General features: G+C 40.1%; 1 protein-coding gene across 3 annotated transcripts in view; it reads left to right on the top strand.

Moving 5' to 3' along the window:
• Akap10 (A-kinase anchoring protein 10) overlaps nucleotides 1–22,250 on the top strand; it is a 66,926-nt gene extending 44,676 nt beyond the window's left edge. For all 3 annotated transcript variants that reach the window (XM_042673670.1, XM_042673669.1, XM_042673671.1), the window contains 5 exons: nucleotides 848–957; nucleotides 2,715–2,797; nucleotides 10,190–10,242; nucleotides 11,197–11,292; nucleotides 20,928–22,250. In XM_042673670.1, coding sequence (XP_042529604.1) covers nucleotides 848–957; nucleotides 2,715–2,797; nucleotides 10,190–10,242; nucleotides 11,197–11,292; nucleotides 20,928–20,933 — 348 coding nt within the window. In that variant the 3' untranslated portion in view covers nucleotides 20,934–22,250. The remainder of the gene's footprint in view (nucleotides 1–847; nucleotides 958–2,714; nucleotides 2,798–10,189; nucleotides 10,243–11,196; nucleotides 11,293–20,927) is intronic.
• Nucleotides 22,251–22,620: the final 370 nt, after the last annotated feature.

The raw sequence follows: 22,620 nt of genomic DNA, 5'->3' as shown, positions 1-22,620 counted from the left end.
GCTGTTATTCCCTTTTTGCTATTTTAAACAATGCTGTAATGAATAATCTATGTAAGTTGTGCATAAATGTAAGGCTGTCTGAAATTGTATTTCAAGAACTGGAATTTTTGGGTCAGCTCATAGTTGTTTCATGAAAATACCAATTCTGACTTGCTTTTGTTTTTTTTGTGGGAATGATAAGAGTAGGAGAAGGGGAACTTATTGTACTGAATCACTATAGAAAGGATTGTTTAATTTCTCATTTGTCACAAGTCTCATAATAATCAAAAGCATTCTTATTTATTCTGTAAAAAAGAGGGTGTTGCATTTCTTAGCCATGATACAATTGCCTGGATGGATGAGTTTTTCAAACAGAATAATTCCTGTGAGGATAGCACATTTATTGGGGTACATGTCATTAAGAAAACAGATTTGGTAGCTGTGTGCTAGTGGCTCATGCCTAAAATCTAGCTATTCAGGCTGAGATCTGGGGATCATAGTTCAAAGCTAGCCTGAGCAGGAAAGTCTGTAAGACTCTTATCTCCAACTGGGAATAGTGCTGTATTTCAGAGTGATAGAGCACTAGCCTTGAGTAAAAAAGCTCAGGGACAGTACCCAGGGCCCTGAGTTGAAGCCCCAGTTGATGTACAAATTCTTGTTACACATTTTTGTCTTGTGAGTTCTCCTCCTGTAGGTGTAGTCGGAGGATACATATCAGAATCATTCTGTTGCCATTAAACTTCTTAGTAGTGAAGGAGTTGAATAAAAATTATAGTTGAAACACTGAAAAAAATTTTGTCTGTATTTCTAACTCAAAACTGGTTTGATTTTTGAATAATATACTAATTTTTTACAATTTCTATTATAGTCCAATGTGAAAAAAGCCAGTATTAAAATTCTGAAAAATTTTGATGAAGCAATAATTGTGGATGCTGCAAGTTTGGATCCAGAATCTTTATATCAACGGACATATGCAGGGTAAGCTTAGCTCATGTCTCAATTTTCATAAAGAATTTAACATCTTAGCCAAATACTGGTGGCTCATGCCTATATTCCTAATTACTCAGAAGGCTGAAATATGAAAATGATGGTTTGAAGCCAACCCTGTAGACACATCTAAAACATTCTTATCTGTAATTAACCTGCACAAAAGGCAGAACTGGAGACATGACCCAAGTAGTAGAACACTAGCCATGACTGAAAAAGCTAAACAAGAGCTCAAAGATCTGAGTTCAATTCTTGAACTCTCACTTGACTACACAGTAAGATCCAACCCAGTCTGGTCAACACAGAATGACCCTTATAAAAGAGAAAAAAAAAAGTAATTATGACTGAAGTATTTTATATGTAGGTATGAGAACAGAATAATGAAACCTGTTAAAATAGCTTTTCAGGAAAAGTACATTATGTGCGTGTATGGAAATACCACAATGAGACATGGTAACACTAATAAAGACAAAAAGTTGTTGAGTGCCAGTGGCTGACACCTATAATCCTAGCTACTCAGGAAGCTGAGAACCCAGGCAGGGAAGTCCATAAGACTGTCACCTCCAGTTAACCAGCAAAAAGCCAGAAGTAGAGCTATGTTCAAGTGATAAAGCACTAGCCATGAGCAGAAAAGCTCAGGGACAGTGCCCAGCCCCTGAGTTCAATCCCCAGGACTGTCCAAAAGAAGTAAGATTTAGCTAGGCTCCGGTGACTCACACCTGTAATCCTAGCTACTCAGGAGGCTGAGATCTGAGAATCACAGCTTAAAGCTAGCCCAGGCAAGAAAGTCCATGAGACTCTTACCTCCAATAAACCACTAGAAAATTGTAAGTGGCCCTGTGGCTCCAGTGGTAGAGCTCTAGCCTTGAGCTGAAGAGCTGAGGGACAGCGCCCAGGCCCAGAGTTCAAGCCCCCCGACCGACCCAAAAAAAAAAAAAAAGTAACACTTAATCTTTTTTGTAGGGTTAGTATTGGAGCTTGAAGTCAGGGTCTTACATTTGCCAAGTACTCTAAACTTTCCCATATCCTCAATACCAAACATAATGTATTTCTATTTGTTGTTTTGAATTTTTTTTTTTTTTTTGGTACCAAGGCTTATACTCAGAATGCCATGCTCTTCTCAGCTTTCTTGCTTAGCTGGCACTCTACTACTCACCTTAGCCTCCCTAGTTCTTAGATTACAAGCATGTATCGCCACACTTGGCTTTTTCTTTTGCAAAGTTGTCTTGGCTGTTCTTGTGCCTTTTTGTGTGTGTGTGCACTTTAGAATAATGAATTATCTATTAGTCTGTCAAGTTTACCAAACCTTAGGATTTTTTAATGCAATTACATTAGATTACTTTGCTCTCTGTGGAGGAAAGTTTTATTTTAAATATACCCATTTAGAATAACAGAAAAGCAAGCCATGTGCCATTGGCTCACACCTGTAATCCTAGATACTCAGGAGGCTGAGATCTGAGGATCGTGGTTCAAAGCCAGCCTGGGCAGAAAAGTCCGTGAGACTCCTATCTCCAATTAACCACCAGAAAACTGGAAGTGGCACTGTGGCTCGTGGTAGAGCACTAGCCTTGGGTGAATACCTAAGGGGCAGCACCCAGGCCCAGAGTTCAAGCTCCATGACCAAAAAAAAAAAAAAAAGAATAACAGAAAAGCTATAAATTGTGTTTCTAGCTTCCTAGATTTGGATAAGATACTTAAAGTTGATTTTGATTGTTAGCAGTTATATTCTTCTTTTCATCCTTATATAGGAAGATGACATTTGGAAGAGTCAGTGACTTGGGGCAGTTCATCCGAGAATCTGAGCCTGAACCTGATGTAAAGAAATCAAAAGGTTATGATAACTTTATGCTTCATCTTAAACCTTTTCTTGAAATGTACTCACTGGTTGCCAATTAGAGGTTAAGCTGGTCATACCACCAAGTCTCTTTTCTTATGCTTATGGTCACAGTAAGTGAAAAGGCTTTGTATAAGTCACAAATTTATAAAAGTTTCTTCCAGCTAGGCACCAGTGGTGCATACCTGTAATCCTAGCTACTCAGGAGGCTGAGATCTGAGGGTCATGGTTCAAAGCCAGCCTGGGCAGGAGAAGTCCATGAGACTCTTATCTCCAAAAAACCACCAGAAAAATGAAAGTGGGGCTGTGGCTCAAGTGGTAGAGCGCTCACCTTGAGCTGAAGAACTCAGGGACAGCACCCAGGCCCAAAGTTCAAACCCCATGACTGGCAAAAAAAAAAAATCTCTTCCTCTGAATGTAAAGTTACTAAACTTGCTTTCCCACTATAGAAGGCACAGCAACACAAGAAAATACTGTTCAGCTGGACACTGGTTGCTCATACCTGTAATTCTAGCTACTCAGGAGGCTGAGATCTGATGATAACTGTTCGAAGCCAGCCCAGGCAGGAAAATCTGTGAGACTGTTATCTCCAGTTAACCACCAGAAAATGAGAAGTATTACTATGGTTCAAAGTGGTTCAAACCCTTGAACAGAATTGCTTAGGGACAGAACCCAGGCCCCAAGTTCAAGCCCCATGACTGACAAAAATAAATAGGGGATGGGAAAGTGGCTCAATGGTAGAGTGCTTGCCTTGCATGCGTGAGGGCCCTAGGTTTGATTCCTCAGCACCACATAAGCAGAAAAAGACGGAAGTGGCATGTGGCTCAAGTGGTAGAGTGCTAGCCTTGAGCTGAAGAGCCGAGGGACAGTGCCCAGACCCAGAGTTCAGGCCCCAAGACTGACAAAAATAAATAAATAAAAATAATAAATAAATAAAATAATCTTTACAGTTCCTAATGGCAAGATACCAAATCTGGATTGGCCTTCGGGGTTTTTTGACCCTTTATTTTGTTAAATTTTCTTAAAATAGCTACAGTATGTGTAGAAAATATTAATAAGTTTAAATTTATATCCTTTTTTTTCAGTCAGCAGAGGAGCAGCTTGGTCAAGTCTAAGAATTAGACTGAAATCTTTTCTGACAGTACATTCTTTGTAACCAAGTCTAGGTTCCAAAGTATTTGGTTAACAGGATATTTTTGTAAAGTGTCGATCTATTCTTTAAGATTGATCCATTGTTCATCTTCCTACAAAATTTAATAGGACTGTATTTCTGTTATGATTAACTTATTTTCTTAATGCAAAATCAGTTGGCTAATGAATTTTACCCTTTAAATTGATAAATAATCTATGGGTTACATATATATTAACAAAGTAAGCAAAAAATCTAACAGTTGTTGAAATAATTTAGAACAAAGAAGGGCCTCATTGACCTTACTTATATTAGTTGCTATTTTATCAGAAATGTGTCAGGTGGGGGCTGGGAATGTAGCTTAATGGTAGAATGCTTACCTCATATGCATGAAGCCGTAGGTTCATTAGTACCACACAAACAGAAAAAGCCAGAAGTGGCACTGTGGCTCAAGTGGTAGAGTCCTGGCCTTGAGCAGAAGAAGCTTAGGACAGTGAAGTAAATAAATAAATATAAAAGATTGTTGTGGACTGGGACACTAAAAATTAAAAAAATCAAGATTAGAAGAATGTTTTAAGTGATAGAGTACCAGCTGTGAGCAAGCAAGCTGAACAAGCTGAAGTCCCTGGGTTCAAGTCCCGGTAACTGGTAGGGGGAAAATATGAATAGAGGATTGAGCTAGAAATCTTGGCATATCAGGAGATAAGACCAATGTAGCTAGAGTGAGTGAGCAGAGGAATGAATGGTAGAAGGTGAGTGAGAGATCATGGCAAGGACTGGAAATTATTAGGGACCCTTGAAGGTTGGAATAGGAAGCAATGTGATATGACAGATGCATTACATGGATTGTTCTGGCAGTCATTTGGAAATAGACTATAAAGTTTAAAAGGAGAAGCAGAACATTCTTGTCAGGGATCAGTAGATTAGGCTGGTAGTGGAGGAACAGTCAGATTTTGGGTGATGTTTGATAATTGAGGAAACAGGATTTTATCTCTACCAGAAAGTCTGTCCATCAAGTTATTTATGTAACCAAGACCCATCTACATAAAATAATGAGAGGAATTTGAGCAGTTTAGTTAAATACATCCGCATATGGTGGTACTTTCTTTGGTTGTCCAGATGTCTCAGCAAAGTATATTTTGGTAGTGTAGGAACATAGAAATTGAATTCACTTACTCATAAGATGTTTAAGTGGTTCTTGTGTTCCATGTACCAAGCTAGATGCCAGAGTTATAAATAAGAGGTATAGTCCCAATCAGTTTTACTCTCAGTTGGTTCCTTTTTTTTTTTTTTTTGTCATGTTGCTTGAACTCTTGGTCTAGGCACTGTCCCTCAGCTCTTCAGCTCAAGGCTAGTGCTCTACCACTTGAGCAACAGCACCACTTCTGGTTTTATCTGGTGGTTAATTGGAGATAAAAGTCTCCCGGACTTTCCTGCCTGGGCTGGCTTTTAACCATGATCCTCAGATCTCAGCCTCCTTAGTAGCTAGGATTACAGGTGTAAGCCACCTGCGTCCAGCAGTTGGTTCCTTTTTTAAGACTCTGACCTGTTAAACATAACAGTTCAATTAATCTTCAGAATGCTCAACCTTCTGGATTTTCCTTATTGTGTTGTTTACTGTATTCTTTGTCCCCTTCATTTTTTTTTTTTGTTTTTTGGTTGGTCGTGGGGCTTGAACTCTGGGCTTGAGCGCTGTCCCTCAGCTCTTCAGCTCAATGTAAGCACTCTACCACTTGAACCACAGCGCCACTTCCTGTTTTCTAGTGGTTTATTGGAGATAAGAGTCTCATGGACTTTCCTTGCCCTGGCTGGCTTTGAACCGTGATCCTTAGATCTCAGCCTCCTGTGTAGCTAGGATTGCAGGCGTAAGCCACCGGTGCCCAGCTTCCCCTTCATTTTTTATAAACTGGAAGTTACACATTTTTTGTTAAAACAGATCATAGGTTCTGTTGGATATAGTGTTTTTAAGAAAATTCTCTATAATATTGGAGTTATAAATTAAAATGTTACCTGAAAAGACATACAAAAATAAGAACAAAAATGTAGTTACTTTAGAGAGTGGGTCTTTTACTTTATATCTTTTGCCTCTACTTTATGAAATGTAGACTCGTAAAATTCTGTATATTTATTTCACTGCTTCATCCAATCCATTCTTTACTAAGTGTCCCCTTCTGGAATCTATAAACTACCTTTCACAAACAAAGCTCTGCTTGGACTATCTTGTATGTTGCAGTTTCTTCTTTTACAGGCCTTCCAACATTGCTTTTTCCCCTGCCGTGGCTTTCATGTAGTGACCGACTTTTTCTTCTTACTATTGTCTCTTCACAGAGGTAGCCACCAAAAGAATATTTCTTTACTTTCTCACTTATTTTCTTTTTTTTTGGGCGGGGGGGGAGGGTGTTCCACTCATGGAGCCTGAACTTTGGGCCTGGGCACTGTCCCTCAGCTCTTCAGCTCAAGGCTAGCACTCTACCACTTGAGCCACAGCGCCACTTCCAGCTTTTTTCTTTTTGCTTATGTGGTGCTGAGGAATCGAACCCAGGGCCTCATGCATGCAAGGCAAGCGCTCTACCACTGAGCCACCTTCCCAGCCCCTCTCACTTACTTTCTAAAGCTTTTTTTTTTTTTTTGGTCATGAGGCTTGAACTCAGGGTCTAGGTGCTGTTCCTGAGCAAGATCTTGTATTCAAGACTAACACTCTCCCACTTTGAGCCACAGTGCCACTTCTCCTTTTATTACTCATATTTGAATACTTGTTTATGGTCTGTTTCTCTTTTATGGCTAGAATACTACATCTCTGAGAACAGGGATTGTTTATTGTACTTGGTAGTATATTCTGTGATTCTAAAATTATACCTACCACACATGGTAGGCACTGAGTATGTATTGCTTGCATTAATTGATCCTGAAGAATTTCAGGAAGATTAACTGAATAGTTTTTTAAAGTCCAATGTTTCGTTTTTTGTTTGTTTGTTTGTTTTTTGCTAGTCCTGGGGCTTGAACTAGGGGCCTGGACAATGGCCCTGAGCTTCTTTTGCTCAAGGCTAGCACTCTACCACTTGAGCCACAGCACTACTTCTGGCTTTTTCTGTTTATATGGTACTGAAGAGTCAAACCCAAGGCTTTCTGGATGCTAGGCAAGCACTCTACCATTAAGCCACATTCCCAGACCCTAAAAGTCCAATTTTTTAAAACTTGGTTGGACTGGTACTCTTGTTGGGATAGCTCTCATAAACTATTTTATTTATATTTATATATATATATATGTATATATATATATAAAGTAGCTTGATCTTTCATATTTTATAGGAATCAGACACAAACACATGACTTCATTTTTTTTCTTTTGAAATCCACTTTCCTCTTGCTCTTAAGAATATTCTTAGCCAGGTGCTAGTAGCTCACACCTGTAATCCTAGCTACTCAGGAGGCTGAGATCTGAGGTTCACCATTCAAAGCCAGCCCAGGCAGGAAAGTCTGTGAGATTCTTTTTTTTTTTTTTTTTGGGTCCAGTCGTGGGGCCTGAACTCTGGGCCTGGGCACTGTCCCTCAGCTCTTCAGCTCAAGGCTAGCGCTCTACCACTTGAGCCACAGCGCCACTTCCGGCTTTTTTCTTTTTGCTTATGTGGTGCTGAGGAATCGAACCTAGGGCCTCAGGCATGTAAGGCAAGCACTCTACCACTGAGCCGTCTTCCCAGCCCATCTGTGAGACTCTTATCTCCAATAAATCACTAGAAAACCGGAAGTGGCGCTGTGGCTTAAGCAGTAGAGCGCTTGCCTTGAGCTGAAGAGCGCAGGGACAGCACCCAGGCCCAGAGTTCAAGCCCCATGACTGGCAAAAGAAAAAAAAAAATTCTTCCTTCTCAGACCCAAAATGGTGGATATTGGTATTTTTAAGCTTATATGGTTCTTGGATGATGGCTTTGTGTATACTATCTTCCCCAGCCTCAAATGAAGAAATAGGAATAGGGATGTTGTGAATTGTTAGGGGTGGTATAGCAGATTGATAGCAAGATAGCAGGTACAGGGCTCTAATTCACAATGCTGTTTTCACAATTATTGCAGTTCTACTGCTTTCCTCTGCCTTCCTTGCTAAGTTCAACTGGACAGAATGCTTGTTGTTTGCCAGCCTATAGCTTTAACTTGTGTTTTAAAACCCTAGTAATAGATAGGGTATAATCTCAGATGTTCCTAAGAATATGATAACTTTGATTTCAGGAAAGACAAGGTGAAATAAGTGGCTACATCAAAATCATTTAGGAAAAATCCTAATAAAAAGAATTATGAAAGATGTAGGCTTGTGTCACTACATTGGAATCCCTCCCAGGGCCTGGATGGACTGGTAGAGACGAAGTACTCTAGTTGAAAGAACCATTGCATTCTCTGTTAAGGAACTTGCCTCCTCCTTATTGTAGGCATCAGGGATTTCTAAGCTGATTATTGACCAGATATATTCTTCTGGCAGCACAATGAGAATTAATTATAGAGGAGAAGAAACTGATATTAGGGAAACCATCAGGCAGTAGCATTAATAGTAATGAGAAGAGATTTGGAGTTAGTAGTAACAAGGAATTAGAAGGTTGGAATTAAGGACACTAACAAGGCTGAAGTCAAAAAATTGCAAGCCAGCCAGGTGCTGGTGGCTCACACCTGTAATCCTAGCTACTCAGGAGGCTGAGATCTGAGGATCACGGTTCAAAGCCAGCATGGGCAGGAAAGTCCGAGAGACTCTTTATCTCTAGTAAACCACTGGAAAACTAGAAGTTAGCTGGACTGATAGAAGAGGAGAGATGCGAGCAAATAGAAGGCTGCTAGCAGTATGACTACAGATGCAGATGAGCTTGCAGAGAGCCATGTAGCAGTTGAAGAGTCAGCTGATATTTTAGGCAGAGCATTTAATATTATGGCCCTTATTAGCTCTGTTTGGCAGAGCAAGCCAATATTCAAACCCTGTCTACAGTAAAAGTTACTGAAAGAAAAGGATTTCGGTTATCTTTTTTTCATGAATGTTATGCATAGTATTATCTCAATGAGTTAATCAGAACCATGCCTTAAGAAATAATCTGCTAACATTAAGTTGGTTTAAGGAAAAGCTAGGAAATGAGCCTATTCTGCCTGTGTATCTATCTATCTATTTATCTATTTTTGTGTGCCAGTTCCAGGGCTTAACCTCAGGGTGTTGTGTTTTGGCTTGTTTTTTTCCACTCAAAGTTGATCCTCTTAGCCGGGCCCTGATGGCTCACTCAGGAGGCTGAGGTCTGAGAATCATGGTTCAAAGCCAGCCCAGCAGGAAAATCTGTGAAACTCTTATCTCCAATAAACCACCAGAAAACTGGAAGTGGCGCTGTGGCTCAAGTGGTAGAGTACTTGCCTTGAGCTGAAGAGCTCAGGGACAGCACTCAGGCCTAGAGTTCAAGCCCCATGACTGACAAAAAAAAAAAAAAAGCTGGTACTCTTAATCACTTCAGCCACACCTCCACTTTCAGCTTTTTTTTCTGGTTTATTAGAGATAGGAGTCTCCTGGACTTTCCTGCCTCGCCTGACTTCACACTGCGGTCCTCAGATCTCATTCTTCTGAGTAGCTAGGATTATAGGCATAAGCTACCAGCACCCAGTGTATTCAGATCTTTTGTAATATATAAGTTGTGTATATTGTGGGATTAAAGGCTAGCTCAATTGTCTGGCAGTTCTTTAGTGTCCTGAGAAAATGTGTCCTTGTACATGTTAGAAAGTTGAGGTACTCCTTGGCTGGGATAGAACGTGGCTATTTAAAACTCTTCTCTTGTGCAGATAATTTATATAGACCAGACATCTAGCTTATAACAGCATAAAATATTAGCAAGCACTTTTGTATAGGAGCTTCTCTGGATAGTTTGAAAAGATAATGAGTGAACTGACTTCTCCTGATTGTTGGTAGATTCTTACCCAAAACTGACATTCTCTTTAGGGTTTAGTTTTGTTTTTAATGTTTGCTGCTCATCCAGCATTGGATAATAGGATAGTTTCTTTCATCAGGTTAGAGTGGAAGAAAATCTGTAACTCTGAAATCATTGTTTAAAAGCATTTTCAACCTTGATGTTTGCAAATTAAATATCTGTCGTTGAAGAGATGCAACCAGTTTTTATTAGTGGTTCCTTAATGTTTTTGATGTGATCACTCTAGAAAAAGAAATGGCTAATGGTAACAGCTTTTCAGTAAGAGCATTTTTTAATGTAAAATTATGCATGAAATCATTATTCAATTTTGGCTTTGTTTACTAGGCTCCATGTTCTCACAAGCTATGAAGAAGTGGGTACAAGGAAATACTGATGAGGTAAATTCTACTTTTAGTGTGAGTTATAAGTATTCCCCTTATCTAAGTCCAGCTTCACATTTTCTCATTTTGAGTTCCTACATTTAAGCAGCATGATACATCAGTGCTCTCTTACTCAGGTTGTAACAAAAAAGGCTGGGCCCTTCTTAGCAACTAACATTTGCCTTGTGGTGACAGTGAAGGTGTCTGCAGGCTAGAGACCACGGAAGAATATCCCCACAGTCAAATTTTTTTTTAATTTTAATTGTATTGTCAAGGTGATGTACAGAGGGGTTAGAGTTACGTAAGTAAGGTAGTGATTACATTTCTTGTCTAACCTGTTACCCCCTCCCTCATTTTCCCTTTCTCCCTCCTCCCCTGCATTCAAAATTCCATCAACCAGCAGGCATCTGTCATTAGTGCAGAAACAGAAACCAAAATGTTTATTTTCTGTCTAACAGTTTTACTTTTAGAAGTAAAACTTTTGCTTTTTTAATAAGTTCATTGAAAGATGGTTGTAGAAAAAAGTTATATTTGACCATCTAACAAAGAGTCATGTTTCTGTGTAGTAGCTGACTCTGTAGCACAGTAAATAACATGTTAATAAGTCATAGCTGAGGGCTGGGAATGTGGCTTATTGGTAGAGTGCTTGCCTAGTATGCATAAAGCCCTGGGTTCCATTCCTCAGTACCACATAGACAGAAAAGGCTGCAAGTGACATTGTGGCTCAAGTGGTAAAGTACTAGTCTTGAGCAAAAGACGCTCAGGGACAGTGCCCAGGCCCTGAGTTCGAGCCCCAGAACTGGCCAAAAAAAAAAAAAAAAAGCCAGGGGGGTGCCTAAATCCTTTCATACATGGGAAGATACTTTTTACCCAAATGATGTGTATATACACTTGTATTTAGAGCACTAATTACATGTATCTTGATGCTTCTAATGAATAACCATTATCAACAGCTTGGATTACTTCTTTTAGGCCCAAGAAGAGCTAGCTTGGAAGATTGCTAAAATGATAGTCAGTGATGTTATGCAGCAGGCACACTATGATCAACCATTAGAGAAGTCTACAAAGGTAAGAAACACTATATTTTGACCTAGCTTGTGTAAAGCTGAAAAGACTTTTATCTTTTAGGTATTGAAACATAAAAAAGGAACACAAGGTACTCTATATTTGCCTTCGAAGGGTTAACAGATATAGCAATTGCCTTCTCTTTAAAGTGATGTAGTTCACTGTTTAGAAGCATTTTCTAAGTCAGTGGAAGAACCCAAATAGAATCCAGCAGATTTGCTGAATTGAGGAGTCAGAAAGCAAAGCTTAGCTGGGCTTAGGTGGCTTATGCCTACCTAATACTAGCTGTGGAGGAGACTGAGATCTGAGGATAGTAATTCAAAGATACCTTAGGCAGAAAAGTCTATGAGACTCTTTATCTACACATAAGCACCAAAAAGTTGGCAGTAGAGATGTGGCTCAAGTGGCCAGAACATAGGCCTTGAGTTTAAGCATGTGCGCATGCACACACACACACACACACACACACATACACACACACACACACACACACACACACACACACACACTAAAGTAAAAGAAAAAGTAAAGAAAAAGAAAGTAAAGTTTGGAAATTCTAACATAACCAGAAGCTACAGGACAAGTTATCAAAAAAGAGATTGTTACCTAGAAAGAGTTGGAAAGATATTTGGAGAGGTCCCCTCAAGTCCTTGGCCAAGTACTAATCTGTATCTGTTGGGTCAAAATGTATATATCTGGGGCTGGGAAGGTGGCTCAGTGGTAGAGTGCTTGCCTTGCATGCATGAGGCTCTGGGTTCAATTCCTCAGAATCGAACTTCCAGCAGAAAAAGCTGGAAGTGGCACTGTGGCTCAAGTGGTAGAGCCTTGAGCTGAAGAGCTGAGGGACAGTGCCAAGGCCCAGAGTTCAGGCTCCACGACCAACCAAAAAAAAAAAAAGTACATGTCCAAGGAAAGAACCCCCAGAATTTAGTGTGAATGATACCTGGAACCTAGGGTTAGGAGTAGTTCATATTCCCTCTAGCCAGAGTAATACAGAAAGCACTGAATAACTATGGCTTACTACTACTAGTGTAAAGCACCTAAAGCAAGTTTTGAGAACAAGATGTTTGAATGGTAGACCCTAGTGACAAAAAGACAAGTTTTAAAAGGATCAGTTATTACTCTGTAAGTAATAAATGTATACCAAAAACCAAAGTTCAACCTTCTTTTTAAAATAAAATTCACTGGGTACTCTCAACTATGATGTGTACATTATAAACCTTAAGAGCAAATACTAGTGGGGGCTGGGAATATTGCCTATTGGTAGAGTGCTTGCCTAGCATGCATGAAGCCCTGAGTTCAATTCCTCAGTACCACATAAACAGAAAAAGCCAGAAGTAGAGCTGTGGTTCAAGTGGTAGAGTGCTAGCCCTGAGCAAAAGAAGTTTAGAGACAGTGCCCTGAGTTCAAGCTCCAGGATCAGCAAAAAAAAAAAAAAAAGCAAACATTAAGTGATAAAGCTAGTAAGTAGACCACTAATGAGATATTAAAAACTAGTGCCTAAAATAATAGTGAATCTTGTTTGTTAAGGCATGTGATATAGAGATCAAAGGGATCTGGATTTGAGGCTAATTCAGGCAAAAAGTTAGCCGAACCTCATCTGAGCTAACAAGCTGGGTATGATGGCATGCACCTGTAATACCCCACCGACTTGGAGGCATAGGTAAGAGGATAATAGTCTGACTCTGGCCCCTGACAAAACACAAGACCCTATCCAAAAAATAACTAAAACAAAGAAAAGAGTAGACCTAGAGGCATACCTCTAGTGGTAGAGCACTTGCCCAGTAAGTACAAAGCCCTGAGTTCAAAACCTAGTACTGCCAAATTTAAACAACAAAAACTGAATCCAAAAGATATAAAGGAAGGGCTGGGAAGGTGGCTCAGTGGTAGAGCGCTTGCCTTGCATGCTCAAGGCCCTGGGTTCGATTCCTCAGCACCACATAAGCAAAAAGAAAAAAAAGCCGGAAGTGGCGCTGTGGCTCAAGTGGTAGAGCGCTAGCCTTGAGCTGAAGAGCTGAGGGACAGCGCCCAGGCCCAGAGTTCAGGCCCCACGACCGGACCCAAAAAAAAAAAAAAAAAAAAGATATAAAGGAAGAAAAAGAACCAGTGAGACAAGATGACAGATGTAAGCTCGATCATATTAAAATAACTACATTAAAGGCACTGGTGGCTCATGCCTGTAATCCTATCTACTCAGGAGGCTGAGATCTGAGGATCACAGTTTGAAGTCAACCCAGGTAGAAAAGTTTGTGAGACTCTTATCTCCAATATCCTACTCAGAAAAAGCCAGAAGAGGCATTGTGGCTCAAGTGGTAGAGTGCTAGCCTTAAGCACAAAAAGGCCTAGGCCCTGAGTTCAAGACCAGCAATGAGAGAGGGGGGGGGGAGAGGGAGGGAGGGAGGGAGAGAGAGAGGGATGGAGAGAAGAGAGGGAGGGGGAGAGAAAAGAGAAAGGAGAGAGAGAGGAGGGGAGAGAGAGACAGAGAGGAGAAAGAAAGAGGCATCAGGTATGGTAGCTCATACCTGTAATCTTACTTAGGAGGTCTAGAACTGAGGCTTGTGGTCCAAAGCCAACTTAGGTAGAAAAATCCAGGAGACTCTTGTTATCTCCAGTTAACCATTAAAAAAGCAAGCTCAAGTGATAGAGTGCTAGGGTCTGGGAAGGTGGCTCAGCGGTAAAGTATTTGCCTTGCATGCATGAGGCCCTGGGTTCGATTCCTCAGCACCACATAAGCAGAAAAAACCAGAAGTGGTGCCGTGGCTCAAGTGATAGAGGGCTAGCCTTGAGCTAAAGAGCTAAGGTACAGCGCTCAGGCCCTGAGTTCAGGCCCCATGACCAGCAAAAAAATAAAAAATAAAAAATGATAGAGTGCTAGCCTTGAACATGAAAGTTCACCTAGGCTCTTGAGTACAAGCCCCATGGCTGACCAAAAAAAAAGAGAAACATTTTGAACAACTTAATGCTAATAAGCATGAAAGCACATTCAAAAAGAAATAGAAAACTTGAATAATCCTAGTTGGTTGGTTGCTTGTTTTGTTTGAACTTTGAGCTTGGGCACTGTCCTTGAGCTTTTTTGCTCAAGACTAGCACTCTACCACTTGAGTCACAGTTCCACTTGTGGCTTTTTTTTTTGGGGGGGTGTTAATTGGAGATAAGAGGCTCACAGTTTCCTGCCTGGACTGGCTTTGAACTGCAGTTCTCAAATCTCAGCCTCCTGATTAGCAAGGATTCTAGGTGTGAGCCACTGGCGCCTGAAAAACACTGCATTTATTAAAGAAATTGAATCTCTAGTTAAAAACTATTCCATAGAGCTTCATGCTCAGATATAATTTTAAGAAAAATAATAGCATTTCTATATAAAGTTCCAAAAATATTAGGAGAGCACAGTATTTCCTAACTCATCCTGTGCAGCCAACACTGAAAATCAAAGACATTATAAGTAGAGAAACTGTAATTTCTCTTATGAACATCCATGGAAAATCCTTGACAAAATGTGAGAAAACTGATCCAATAATACAAAGAAAAGATAATCTGGGTATTGGCAATTCATGCCTATAACCCTGACTACTTGGAAAACTAAAAATGGGAGAATCATAATTTGGGGCAAACCAAGGCAGAGAAGTTCACAAGGCCCCTTCTCAAACTATAACTTGGTACAGTGGTACATGCATATAATTCTAAGCCACAGCCAGCTTTGTGAAGGTCATAGTTTCATACTAGCTCAGGCAGAAAATTCGACAAGATTCCATCTCAATAGAAGAAAACTGGACACAGTGGCACATACCTATCATCTTAGCAATAACAGGAAACTAACAAAGCAACTTGTGGTCTAGGCACACACTGGGCAGGAAGCAAAACTATCTCAAAATTAAGCAATTGAAAACAGGGCCAGAGCTGTGGCTCAGTTTGGTAGAGCACCTGCCTTGCAAGTCCCTTGTTCAGGCTCCAATACCACCAGGGGAACAAAAAAAAAGAAAAGAAAGGATAACACCTAATGAAAACTAGTAGTTGACTCAGGTGATTAAGCGCAACCCATATGGCCCTGAGTCCCAAGGAGCATTAGCCATGTGTGGTAATATATGGGTTTGTTAGTGGTTTTTTTTTTTCTTCTCCGTCATGGGACTTGAACTCTGGGCCTGGGTGCTGTTCCTCAGCTCTTCAGCTCAAGGCTAGCACTCTACCACTTGAGCCACAGTGCCCCTTCTGGTCCTGAGTAGCTAGGATTACAGGTGTGAGCCACCAGTGCCGGGTTTTGTTAGTGCATTCTTAAAACCCAAGCACTGTCATTGGACAGTCATAAGAGATCAGGCTTAACTACATACTTTTTTTTTTTTGCTAGTCCTGGGGTTTGAACTCAGGGCCTGAGCCTCTTCGTGCTCAAGGCTAGCATGCTCTATCACTTGAGCCACAGCACCACCTGTGGCTTTTTCTGAATAGTTTATTGGAGATAAGAGTCTCACAGACTTTTCTACCTGTGCTGACTGAGCTGTGATCCTCAGATCTCATCCTACTGAATAGCTAGGATTATAAGTGTGAGTAACCAACACTGAGTAAAAAACATCTTTTTTTTTTTTTTTCCTGTCAGTTGTAGGGCTTGAACTCTTGCTTTGGCACTGTCCCTCAGCTCTTCAGCTCAAGGCATCTACCACTTGAGCCACAGAGCCACTTCTGGTTTCCTGGTGGTTTATTGGAGATAAAAGTCTCACGGACTTTCCTGCCCAGGCTGGCTTTGAACTGTGATCCTCAGATCTCAGCCTCCTAAGTAGCTAGGATTACAGGCCTGAGCCACCAGCACCTAGCTGAAAAACATCTTTCTAAGAGTTGTATCCAGAACATGTAAATAAGCCTTGAATTCTAAAGACTCTTTTTTTTTTTTAATTAAAAATTATTTTTTTTCTGAATTTCAAAAGGTTGTGATGAGGGACATGTTTCAGTTTATAGGCTGATGTTTTTTGTTGGTCATGGGGCTTGAACTTAGGGCTTGGGCCCTGTCCCTAAACTTTTATGATAAGGCTAGGTCTCTACCACTTTGAGCCACAGCACCACTTTCCAGTCTGATTTTTTTTTGGGGGGGGTGGGGGGAGGGGGGTAGCTGTCGTGGGGCCTGAACTCTGGGCCTGGGCACCGCCCCTCAGCTCTTCAGCTCAAGGCTAGCGCTCTACCACTTGAGCCACAGCTCTACTTCGGGCTTTTTTTTCCAGCTTATGTGGTACTGAGGAATTGAACCCAGGGCCTCATGCATGCAAGGCAAGCACTCTACCACTGAGCCACCTTCCCAGCCCCTGATTTTTTTTTTTTAATGGCCAAAAGATAGGAATAAATACTACACAAAGAAGATAAATGAATAGCCAGTACTGATGTGCAAGAACCCCAACATCATTAGCCATTAAGGAAATGCTAATTAAAGTCACAAAGATATTTGACTTCATACTCAAAAGAATCATTTTTATTTTTGTTTGTTTGTTTGTTTGTTTTGTCAGTCCTGGAGCCTGAATTCTGGGCCTGGGCGCTGTCTTTCAGCTCTTCAGTTCAAGGCTAGTGCTCTATCACTTGAGTCACAGCTCCATTTCCAGCTTTTTCTGCTTATGTGGTGCTGAGGGATGGAACCCAAGGCCTCATGCATGCAAGCAAGCACTTACCACTGAACCACCTTCCCAGCCAGAATCACTAAAATTTAAAAGACTGAATACAAAGCTGGGCACTAGTGGCTCACTCTTGTAATCCTTAGCTACTCAGGAGGCTAAGATCTGAGAATCTCAGTTCGACGCCAACCTGGGCAGAAAAGTCTGTGAGACTCTTTATATCCATTAAACTATTCAGAAAAATAAAACAGAAATGGCTGTGGCTCAAGTGGTAGAGTGCTAGCCTTTAGAACAAAAAGGCTTAGGGACAGCATCCAGGCCCTGAGTTCAAGCCCCAAGACCAGCAAAAAAAGACTGAATACCATGTGTTGTCAAGGACATGAAACAATTTGATCACTGATGGGAATGGAAATAGTAATATCACTTTGAAAAAACACTTTGGGAGCTTAAGGCAAGACTCATCGGTAAGCCACTTGTCTAGCAAGGATTAGGCCCTGAGTTTAACCCTAGTACCTTTAAAAAACAAAAACAATTTAGCAGGACCAGGTGCTATGCCAGTAATCTTAGCCTCCTAGGAGACAGAGATCAGAAGGATCCCCATTCTGTACCAACCTAGGGGAAAACATTCATGAGATCATTTCTCAACCAAAAAAAAACAATAAAAACCCATCTGCTGGAAAGTATCGGTAAGAAGTTCCTGGCCACTCCCAATAAAAAGCAAGACTATTCAAAAGATAATGAAAACAGGGCTGAGACTCTGGCTCAAGTGGTAGAATGCCTTTTTAGCAAGTGCAAGACACTGAATTTGAACCCCAGTACTACTGAAATAAAACAGTTTGGCAATTTCTTAATGTTAAACAGTTGTGTTTGTGCTAGTACCAGACTTCAACTCGGGACCTCATATTCTCAGCTTTCCTACTCACAATTGGCACTCTCCCACATGGGTTATGCTTCTAGTCCAGCATTTTGGCAGTTAGTTGGAAATAGAATCTCAGACTTTTCTGCCTGGGCTGGCTTTAAAACATCATTCTTTAAGGTCTCACCCTCCTCTAAGTAGCCAGGATTAAAAGAGTAAGCTACCAGCACGTGGCTCAGAAATGTTTTGAAGTTCTTTTTTTCATGGGCTGGTGATGTTCCACAGAGAAACCTCTTTCCAGTCTCTTGTCTTTTAAATTAAAGCTAGGCCACCAGTTATCCAGGAGCCAGTGTGACAAGGCTAGAAGGGACTTGGGATTCTTCATTATTTTAAACCCCTTCTTGAATCCTCTTTTCAGTACAATATTGTGCCTTCAGGCATGTCTAGTTTTCTTTAGCCCAGAGACACTTCGTTTTATTTTATTCAGAGAAGCAATCAGATTTTTCTATTGAAGTTGAGCTTTAAAGATAGTCACTGGCTGATTAGATGTACAACAGTCACTGAGAACTGCTTCTAAAATGAGCTTTTAACAAGTGGTGTTTTCACTTTTTTACTTCCCTTCCCTTTACCAGAGGTATCAATGCTACCTCCTCTTCTCTCTCTTATGTTCTTTTTGTTGTTGTTGGTGGTGGTGGTGGTGGTGGTGGTGGTGGTGGTGGCGGTGGCGGTGGTTGTGGGGCTTGAACTCTAGATCTGGGCACTGTCCCTGTACTGTTCACTTCAAGGCTAGTGCTCTACCACTTGAGCCACAGAGCCACTTCCAGCTTTCTGGTGGTTAATTAGAGACAAGAGTCTTATGGACTTTCCTGCCCAGGCTGGCTTTTAATTGAGATCCTCAGATCTCAGTCTCCTGAGTAGCTAGGATTACAGGCGTGAGCCACCAGTGCCTAGCTTCTTCCCTCTTTTTTAATCATGTATTTATAGAGGTGATAGTTGTGGTGATAGTGGTGGTTTTTAAAGTACTGGTTTTAGAAGGAACAAATTGTGTGTGATCAAACTACCATCTTTTCTTGGAGGTCAGACATCTATCATTGTTACTGGAATTCTGACCTTGTGAAATCTAATACTCTGTTTCTCTGTAGCTTCACAAACTAGTTCTGATCTTACCTTTGAGAGCCACATAAAGCACCTTCTTCAAGCCAAATGTCCTTAGTTCCTTCTAGTTTTATTTCTTCTTAGTTTATTCATAAAGACTTAATGTGATAGGAGAATTTCTGCTTACATCCTTAAACTACTCCTGCGTTATTTACGTTACACAAAAAGTTTGAATCAGGAAAAATATGTCCTTATGAATCCTTTATTTTAACTTTTTTTTTTTTGTCAGCCATGAGGCCTGAACTCTGGGCCTGGGTGCTGTCCCTAAGCTCTTCTGCTCAAGGGTAGCACTCTACCACTTGAACCACAGCGCTGCTTCCATCTTTTTCTGCTTATGTGGGCCTCATGCATGTGAGGCAAGCCCTCTACACTGAGCCACCTTCCTAGCCTTATTTTAACTTTTTTATTGTTATTATAAAGTTGTTGTACAGAGGAGTTATAGTTACATAATGACTCTTTATAAAAATTATTTTTTATGTTTATATGGTACCAAGGAATCGAACCCAGGGCCTTATGCATGCTAGGCAAACACTCTACCACTAAGCCACATTCCTTGTCGGATGAATCCTTTAAGAAAAACTGTGGTGTGGAAGCACAAAACCAAGTCCCTAATCATGCTATGTGAACCATACTCCTCACCCAAAAACTATGTTTGATAACATCCATTCAACTTTGACCCAAAGACCATGTTTGATGACATCCATATACAACTTTGGGTAGATTGTAGTTGCTTACGTCCAGTATTACCCTTTCCCTGCTAGCTGTCTCACCTTTTTTTGGAGAATTATCATTACAGATTTTGTATTAACTGAATTTTTCACTAAGCTTATTTATACAAAAGCTCTGTGTACTGTTGCAAACTATCCTCTTTTCTGTATAAGTGTAATTGTGTTTGTCTATATTTATCTTCTGGCTCAGTTGAACCTAAAATAGTAAAGAACAAACTAAAGGTGTATAAAAAAGTGTGAAGTATTTATTTTTGTGATTCCTCATGTTCATTTCATTACTAAATATTTTGACAATAAAATGTTCAGCCAAGTGCTTGTGGCTCGTGCCTGTAATCCTAGCTACTCAGGTTAAGAACCAAAGATCAGAACAAAAAAGTCCATGAGATTCTTATCTCCAATTACCAAAAAGTCGGAAGTGGAGCTGCCACCCAAGTAGTAGAATGCTAGCCTTGAGCAAAAAAGCATAGAGATAGCACCTAGGCCCTGATTCAAGCCCCAAGACCACCGCAAAAAAGAAAAATGAAAGAAAATATTCTTTATAAACCATTTTGGAAAACACATATTTAAAATTCAAGCTTTTTGTTTTGACTTGTATGTTCAGATTTCTTTACCAGGTACTTTGCATTTTTAAGTTATATTTTGTTTTTTGAGTTTGCTTGGCTTATGTTTGGCTTATCAGGGCATCTGTCCTGCCTATACTTTAGGAATCACAATGAGTGAGTGAGTGAGTGAGTGAGTGAGTGAGTGAGTGAGTGAGTGAGTGAGTGAGTGATGCTGAGATTTGAACCAAGGCTTCCTGAATGGTAAGCTGGTTCTCTTCTGATAAGTTACACCTCCAGTCCTTGAGTCCATTTTTAGGTAAGATGTGTGACTTTCTGCAAGTGGCTTTTCTTCTTCAGTGCCTTATTTTCTCATTAGTAAATAGAGAGACTGAACATAAAAACCAAAAAAAAAAACCCTTCTAATTCTCATACAGTAATTTTGTGAGTATGAGCAGTCTTAAACTTATTCAAGATCATTCAATCTCTTTAGCCCATATTAATATCTGCTTTGAACCTCCAGCATTTAATTCGCCCATACAGTGTACTTGAACTTACAGTGTGAATAGATACCTAATATCATTACTGGATTGTTTAAGGAGCATGTCCCATCTCACAAATACTATGTTTGTTCCCTGGTGCTAAGTAAAGGGAAAGAAAGACTCAGTGTCCTTAGCTTGATCTTACTAGCTACCAGATCAGAGATTTTTTACTCTTTGTAAAGAGTACTGTACTGATAATTTACCTTACCTTTTTCTTTTTTTTTTTTTTTTTTCAGCTATGACTCAAGACAACACATAAGGAAATCTGCTTTTGAAAAACAAGAGAACTTTCTCCTTTGGTTGGAATCTTCAACACAGCCAATGAAAACAGAGCACTGTATTCGAGTTCACTGGTAGATCACTGTTGGTTCCATGAAAGAATAGGAGACAATCCTAAATTTCCACCATAATGCAGAGTAACATATAGATACAAATGATGCACATGATATTCACACAGTGAGTCACAAAAATACAAAGTGGTATTGTTGACATTATTAGAAATTTAATAGTTTTCCAGTGGCCAGTAGTCCACTTAGGATAGAGTTACCCACTGGGACAGGGACCACATCTTGTGAGAGGTAGATAACCACCGAGCTGGTATTTGATGCACATTCTTGTAGCAGGAATCCTTTCCTGGCAGTAGCAGAAAATACGTGGCAGAGGTGCTTGCTTTGTCTCCTAAAATAACCATTTCAGTTCTACCCACAAAAAGCCAACCAGTTCCAAGTGGCAGTATGGGGCCAGCAGCTTAGAAAAAGGTAAGGATTCTGATGTAGTGTACTGCACAGAGGCACATATTTAGAAGGAAACTGACAAGGCACAAGTCAAGCTTCAGTGACGTTATCCTTCTCTTTGGTGGCAGTATGCAATTTTGACATACTTGCTTCTGAGATGCAGTATCCTTACAAACAGTCTCTCCCCTGCTAACAAAAAGGGCAAAATTTGTTTGAGCATTAGGACTTGTTCCTCTGGAATTCTGCACTCCAGTTGCCGGGAAATGCAATGATCACTCCAGTTTTTCCTTGAACAAAATGGTTATTTCCAGATTGTACTTCAAAAAAAAAATAAGATAGGGAGAGAGGCCTCCCTCTTCTTTGCTATGAATGGGAAGTGTGCAGTTGGTCATTTTCCTTTCTGTCTTCATGACAGTGTGGGACACTTTCTCTCCTTCTGCTTAGTTGGCTTTGCTTCAGAACTGCACAGCCATGGTCAGGGCCTTCTAGTTGGCAAGCACAGTCCACCAATCTTCTCTTAGGTGTTACTGCTTTTACTGAGACTTTACAAAAATAAAAATGAATATATATATATATATATAAGTATATAATTATCACTTCTGTCCTTGAGAAAGTCTTGAATGAATAGAGAATTTATTCCGTTGCAATATTGATTGTATACAGGCACACCGTTTTATCAACAGAAGAAACAAAAAGGCTGTGTATAAGTTTTTGGTACTATGTACCACCTCTGTTATTCTTCTAAAGTTGAAGTATTCATGTACTTAAACAATATTCTATTTAATTGTGTTTGATTTTAAATATATAAATATGAATTCTATTTAAGATGGTGTCAACTTTTTGCTTTCAGGGTATCTGTGGTTCTTTGGTTGAAATTTATCGATCTTTCCTAATAATAACACTTGCTTTACAAAAACACGGAACATGAGCCATTTAGCCTTGTGTTCAGAATGTAGGAATAGGACTGAGGTTTTTATTAGGTATGTATGTTGTGATTAGCTCATTTTGTTGTTTTAACAAAATATTTCTATCCATTTTACATTGTTTCACACTTCAAAAAGAAAGCAATATAAAAGTCAGAGAATAAAATGTGGTTTGGAGTAACTCTTGCGCCTCTGCATGTTTTAGAAAAACAGTTTCTGTAAGATTTTAGAGTTAACTAGTGCTTTTGATTAAGGTAATTTCTAGTCATGTC

This window comes from Dipodomys spectabilis, unplaced genomic scaffold (assembly GCF_019054845.1).
Source record: "Dipodomys spectabilis isolate Male_0828 unplaced genomic scaffold, ASM1905484v1 ptg000018l, whole genome shotgun sequence".
Classification (NCBI taxonomy): Eukaryota; Metazoa; Chordata; class Mammalia; order Rodentia; family Heteromyidae; genus Dipodomys; species Dipodomys spectabilis.
Note: the sequence above shows the minus strand (reverse complement) of the source record. Positions and strands in the feature narration are given on the sequence as shown.